This window comes from Oryzias melastigma, linkage group LG13 (assembly GCF_002922805.2).
Source record: "Oryzias melastigma strain HK-1 linkage group LG13, ASM292280v2, whole genome shotgun sequence".
Classification (NCBI taxonomy): domain Eukaryota; kingdom Metazoa; phylum Chordata; class Actinopteri; order Beloniformes; family Adrianichthyidae; genus Oryzias; species Oryzias melastigma.
The window spans coordinates 738,099-742,058 of NC_050524.1; the positions used below are offsets into that span (position 1 = coordinate 738,099).

The 3,960-nt window shown below is 51.3% G+C and overlaps 2 protein-coding genes across 2 annotated transcripts in view; both read right to left on the reverse strand.

Annotated features, from left to right (window-relative positions):
* LOC112149684 (tumor necrosis factor alpha-induced protein 2) overlaps positions 1-963 on the reverse strand; it is a gene marked incomplete in the record, with an annotated part of 39,858 nt that extends 38,895 nt beyond the window's left edge. The window contains 1 exon segment of the mRNA XM_036214920.1: positions 755-963.
* Positions 964-1,279: 316 nt separating this feature from the next.
* LOC112149694 (claudin-19) overlaps positions 1,280-3,960 on the reverse strand; it is a 5,193-nt gene continuing 2,512 nt past the window's right edge. The window contains exons 3-6 of the mRNA XM_036214927.1: positions 3,180-3,344; positions 3,028-3,109; positions 2,838-2,954; positions 1,280-2,755 (exon numbers count right to left, since the gene is read on the reverse strand). Coding sequence (XP_036070820.1) covers positions 2,665-2,755; positions 2,838-2,954; positions 3,028-3,109; positions 3,180-3,344 — 455 coding nt within the window. The 3' untranslated portion in view covers positions 1,280-2,664. The remainder of the gene's footprint in view (positions 2,756-2,837; positions 2,955-3,027; positions 3,110-3,179; positions 3,345-3,960) is intronic.

Consider the following 3,960-nt stretch of genomic DNA (forward strand, 5'->3'; position numbering starts at 1 on the left):
AGCGGTTCTTAGAGCGGTTCTTAGAGCGGTTCTGAGAGCGGTTCTTAGAGTGGTTCTTAGAGCGGTTCTTAGAGCGGTTCTTAGAGCGGTTCTGCAGAGGAGCGTCAGAGTCACAGACTCTTTTCCTCCTCAGAGACTTTATTACAGAGAGAGAGAAAATGTTTGGGTTCTGAGTCACAACTGGATTCGAACTTTTTTGAAAACTGTTTTGATTCAGATTTTTTTATTTGTTTTGTTCTGAAGTTCTGGAGAACTTCAACGGGCTGAGCCGTCCCAGGTTTCTGAAGAAGAGCTCCTTCTGTCGTTCAGAGGTCACTGGGTCATGAAAGGAGAACTTCTCACTAAAAGCAGCCGAGTCCTGCGTTATTCTGCTGTTGTCATTAGTTTCCCAGCATGCACTTCTGTCCTTGTAAACTTCAGAAAATCAAACCTTTCAGTTCTCCTTCAGACTCTTCAGTCCACCCCCCCCCCTTCCTCCATTCAGCAGCTCCTGCAGGAACTCCTGATCCCTGTGATACTCAGGACCTCTGGTAGGATCTCTAGTTCTGATTATGGAGAACCTGATGATCCACTTCAGTTCAGTTCCTATGGATTCATGTTAAAAACACAGCAGCAGAACTTTGAACTGGATCATCTGAGAGGAGGTGAAGGACCTTCAGGAAGTTCTCCTTCACCTCCTCTGCTCCTCGAGAACAAGAATTCTGTCATCTCAGCTCCTCCTCAGGAACTCCTCAAACACTCGGGTTGTTCTTACCTGTTTTTGTTTGCTTTCAGACCACCAGAACCCTCCAGAACCGCCCGCTAGAACAGAATCATCCCTGCTCCTCAGCTCCTCCACTCTCCTCCTTTCTGCAGGTTTTGGTGGGTTCCTCCTCGTCCTGCCGCTCCTGTTCGTTCAGACGCTCCTCTGTCTCCGTCCTGCACCTCCTGGGTGAGTCCTCCTGCCGCTCTGCTCCTGGTTTCCTGTTTGTTTTATGATGTTGCTGCAGGAAACGGTCATCACTTCCTCTGAGAACCCCCAACCCTCACACGCTGAGACACACATTCAGATGGAACAGATTCATTTTTCTGTTTCTCTTTTTTAAAAGTCTCTCCTGAATATTATATCCATTAGAAATGCATCTTCATCCTCTTGCTTTCTTCCAGAACTTCTCCGTCTCTCTGGTTCTGTTCTCAGAGGTCATCTCAGGACGGCGCTCCAGAAAACTTCAAAGACTGACATGTTCTGGAGGTCGGTTCTGATGATGGAGGACATATGTAGAGACAGAGAAGATCAAAGCTGGATGAGGATTTCTTTATTCGAATGTGAATCAGGAGCAGACGAATACATTTGGAAGAACCTTGTAACGGTACAACAGCAGGCCAGTCTTCAAGCCCCGCCCCTTTCTGATACAGACAGATCCATGAATGTCTGTGTTTTCCTCTGAGCTGGAATCTGGATCAGAACCATACGGCTGGATAGAAATGATATTGCTGGTGGGAAAGCATGTAAACTAAGGGATGATGGGATATCAGTGGAGGCTTACTCCCACGTCAACAGTCTCCCCCACGACTCAGATGTGAATTTCTACTGAACTCCTGCCGCTCTGCAGAACTTTGTCCTAGAAAACGACACAGATTTGAGATTTTTGGCTAAAAACTGAATCATTATTTTAAAAAAAAAAAAAAAGTGGGAACACTTTGAAAACAGATGAACAGATGATCAGAGCGGACACTTAAAATGAGGTTAATCGGGATTCAATGATCAATTCACCAAAATGAAACCAGTTTAATGTTTGTCAGACCAGCAGGTGTGGAGGGGAGGAGCTTAGACACGGACGATAGAATCCAGGATGAAGCTCCATCATCTGATGAAGGTCCATCATGACCTTCATCAGCTGATGGACCTTCAAGAACATTGAAGATGGAAAATTCTGAAAAACAGTTTATCCTGGAAAACATCTTTACATTCATCAGGATGTGATCTCGCTTCGGAAGACAAAAGGAGGCGGGGCTTAAAGCAGAAAGTGACGGTCCAGTTCAGTGTTTTGGGTCAGTACCAACAGAACCCATCCAGGAGTTCTGTCCATCAGAAATGTTCTTTATGTCGAGCTTTTTCTGCAAAATACATTGTGAGCAAAGTTCTTCTAAAATGGTTCCAGAGCCTAACCCCCCCTCCCCCGGATCATGATGGATTCACCCGCCCCCCCTCCCCTGACCCGACCCAGAATGGACCGGTAAGTCTAGACAGAAGGTTCTGATCACATGACATTGGTTTTCATCTTCAGACCTGTGAAGGATCATGAATAAACCTGGAGCTGAAACTGGGGTTCACAGGAGGAGAAATGTCGCCTCCTGGTGGCCAAAAACGTGAACTGCCGTTATTGTTGTTTCCATCCAGAGAGTTACAGCAAACTTTCTGTTTTTAAATAAATAACTCATCATCTGTGTCGCGGTCGAGCCCCCTGCTGGACACTGACGGAACTGCACCCACAAGTGTCTACTGAGGCCAGGGTCAGATTGAGTAAAACGGGGTCAGGTGGGGTCAGACGGGGTCAGACGGGGTCAGACGGGGTCAGACTGGGTCAAACGGGGTCAGACGGGGTCAGACTTTGTCAAACGGGGTCAGACGGGGTCAGAAGGGGTCAGAAGGGGTCTGACTCGGTCAAACGGGGTCAGACGGGGTCAGACGTAGGCTTTGGCGCTGCTGTTGTCGGAGGCCGGAGCGGCCCTGTAGATGCTCGGCCCCCTGCTGGTCCTGGAGAAGTACAACGGCCTGCAGGAGAAAAGCACAGAAAACATGAAGTCGGGGACATTTTACCATCTGGGGGGACAAACCAAAGTGGACGGGTGTTTACTGCGTAGCGGGGCTGAGAGCCGCCCCCCCACAGGTGGAGCAGCACAGCATGGACCCCCCCAGGATGGCCAGTCCCGCTGCCGCCCAGCCCAGGTACAGACCGGTCCCCAGCTCGAACCTGCAACACAAACCCAGTGAGCGGGGGTGGGGCAGACACAGCCCCTCCCCCACCCGACCGGCGCCGCACTGACCGCATCCCCGGGTACAGCGGGTCGTAGAAGTCCTGGATGACTCTGGCGGCGTACCAGGAGATGGCGGTGAGCGTGAACACACCTGAGGGAGAGCAGGAGCGGTCAGCACGGCCACACCCCCACCTGAACGCGGCGGTCAGTCTGGCGGTCACCTGACAGCAGGAACAGCACCCCCCCGCTCAGGGTGATCTGCTCCTTGACCTTGGCGGACGTCCTGCCGATCTTGGTGCACTTCAGGCCGAGGATGGAGAGGAGGATGGAGACGAGGCCGAGCAGCAGAGACAGGATCATCAGGGCTCTGCACGTCTGGAGGTGAGCTGCAGGAAGCAGACGGGATTATGGGAAATCAGGAAAAAACGGGATTATGGGAAACCAGGTAACAAAAGGGATTATGGGAAATCAGGAAAAAGACGGGATTATGGGAAACCAGGAACCATCCATCCATCCATCCATCTTCCTGACCGCTTCTTCCCTTTCGGGGTCGCGGGGGTGCTGGAGCCTATCCCGGCTACTGAAGGGCGAAGGCGGGGTACACCCTGGACAGGTCGCCAGTCTGTCACAGGGCCTCAATCACACACACATACACTCACACATTCACACCTAGGGACAATTTAGAGTCACCAATGAACCTATGAAGCATGTTTTTGGACGGTGGGAGGAAGCCGGAGTCCCCGGTGAAAACCCACGCATGCACGGGGAGAACATGCAAACTCCACACAGAAAGGTCCCAGCCGGGAGTCGAACCGGGGCCTTCTCGCTGTGAGGCGAGAGCGCTAACCACTGCGCCACCATGCAGCCCGAAACCAGGAACCAGACGGGAAAATGGGAAACCAGGAAAGATGGGACTATGGGAAACTGGGAAGCAGGCGGGATTATGGGAAACCAGGAGGGAGATTGGATTATGGGAAACCAGGAAGCAGATTGGATTATGGG